At 46.4% G+C, this 1,449-nt stretch overlaps 1 protein-coding gene across 1 annotated transcript; it reads right to left on the reverse strand.

The window, feature by feature from the left end:
- Positions 1–333: 333 nt before the first annotated feature.
- Positions 334–795, reverse strand: LOC149182427 (uncharacterized). The gene has a single exon (XM_089414552.1). It carries the CDS (start codon positions 793–795, stop codon positions 334–336), a length of 462 nt encoding a protein of 153 aa, XP_089270678.1.
- Positions 796–1,449: the final 654 nt, after the last annotated feature.

Here is a 1,449-nt window from a genome sequence, read left to right on the forward strand (position 1 = left end):
ATCTTCCACTTCGAATTACCATTAATGGTTTAGGATTCTTGCCATGTGGATCCTCTCCGTACGTGCCAAAGGGACGGTGTTTTATGAACCGTATCCCGTAGCTTAAGTTGTGTTGATCTCCAGTCCAGATGGGCTGGTGCCGCCATAAGTGTTGCCGGTCCCTGCGTCCAATCATCCCGTGATAAGCTTGGGGATGGTGTTCCTTCCTTGTCTTCTTATGATGTCGCGGATGTTGCCAGATGCCAACCTGGATTAGGGTTGGGTAGTCTGAGTCAAGTCGTTCGCTGCCAGATGGATACATCCTTCTTTTATGGTTTCGTCATCTAAATCCCGCTAGCACTTGTCAATAGCAAAGTCAGGGTTGTCTGCTCCACAATTTTCTAGATAATCAGCTAGACCATTTGCTTTTCTTCTGGTTGTCTGAAGGATAAGACCCTTCATGCCCACTACTAGATCAGCTATGTTCTCCGTAGCTTTGGCTAGCCTCCAGTGCTTGGTCGCTTTGCTTATGGCCGTGCCTGTCTGTAGGCGTTTAGCCGCCGTTATAGCGAGAAGAGAGTCTCCTTCAACGATTAGATTACCCCTTCTGAGATTGTTTAGGATTTTCAAGCTCTGCTCAAGTGCAGCAAATTCGGCCTCATTATTGGTTGCTTCACCTAAAGCTCTGCAGAAAATGTGAGTAATTTCCCCTGTTTGATTTCTGATCGCTCCCCCGATACCTGGAGTACCCGGGTTTCCCCGAGAGGCCCCGTCAAAGTTCATCTTCAGGCAGCCCGAAGGAGGTTGTTGCCACATTGAGGAAGTTGACGCAGGTTGGTGAGATCCTCCCCCTGTTGGTTGATGGCTAACATTTTCCAATTGAAACGCCTTGAGGATTCTTGAATCCCGAGCAGTTGGTTTTTCCTCAGCCTGAGCTTTGCATTTGGCTTGTATGAGCTGTTTAAGATTTGTTGAGATAGATTCCTTTGCAAGTTCTAGGCTTCTGGTTTCTTCTTTGAAAATTCTGCGGTTACGTTCTTTCCAAATGGTCCATACTATAAAGCCAGGAGCAGCTTTCCAGATGCTTTCCACCCTGTCTAATTTTGAGAACCTGCTTCTCTAGTTGGAGATCGTTTCCTGTATCGAATCCCTGTTCCTGTCAGAGGTTTCTAGAATTTCTTCCATCCATTCCCATAGTTTAGACGCCCAATCACATGAGTTGAGGAGGTGGTTCATCGTTTCCTCCTCCATATTACACATAGGGCATCTGGATGGACCACTAAAGCCTTTCTTTAAAAGGTTTTCCCAGGTGAGAGTCCTTTTCTTCATTAGTAACCATAGAAACGTTCTTATTTTCGGCCAAAGCAAGTTGTTCCAGACATTGGTTGCCCAAGGTTGCAAATTTGGAGGTCCTTCCTCATCCAGAATAATCCGGGCCTCTTTCAAAGAGAAATGCCCGTTCCCTTTGGG

Source organism: Pinus tabuliformis, chromosome 3_2 (assembly GCF_031772625.1).
Source record: "Pinus tabuliformis cultivar Carrire ecotype Pingquan chromosome 3_2, CPIR1, whole genome shotgun sequence".
In the NCBI taxonomy this organism is placed as follows: Eukaryota; Viridiplantae; Streptophyta; class Pinopsida; order Pinales; family Pinaceae; genus Pinus; species Pinus tabuliformis.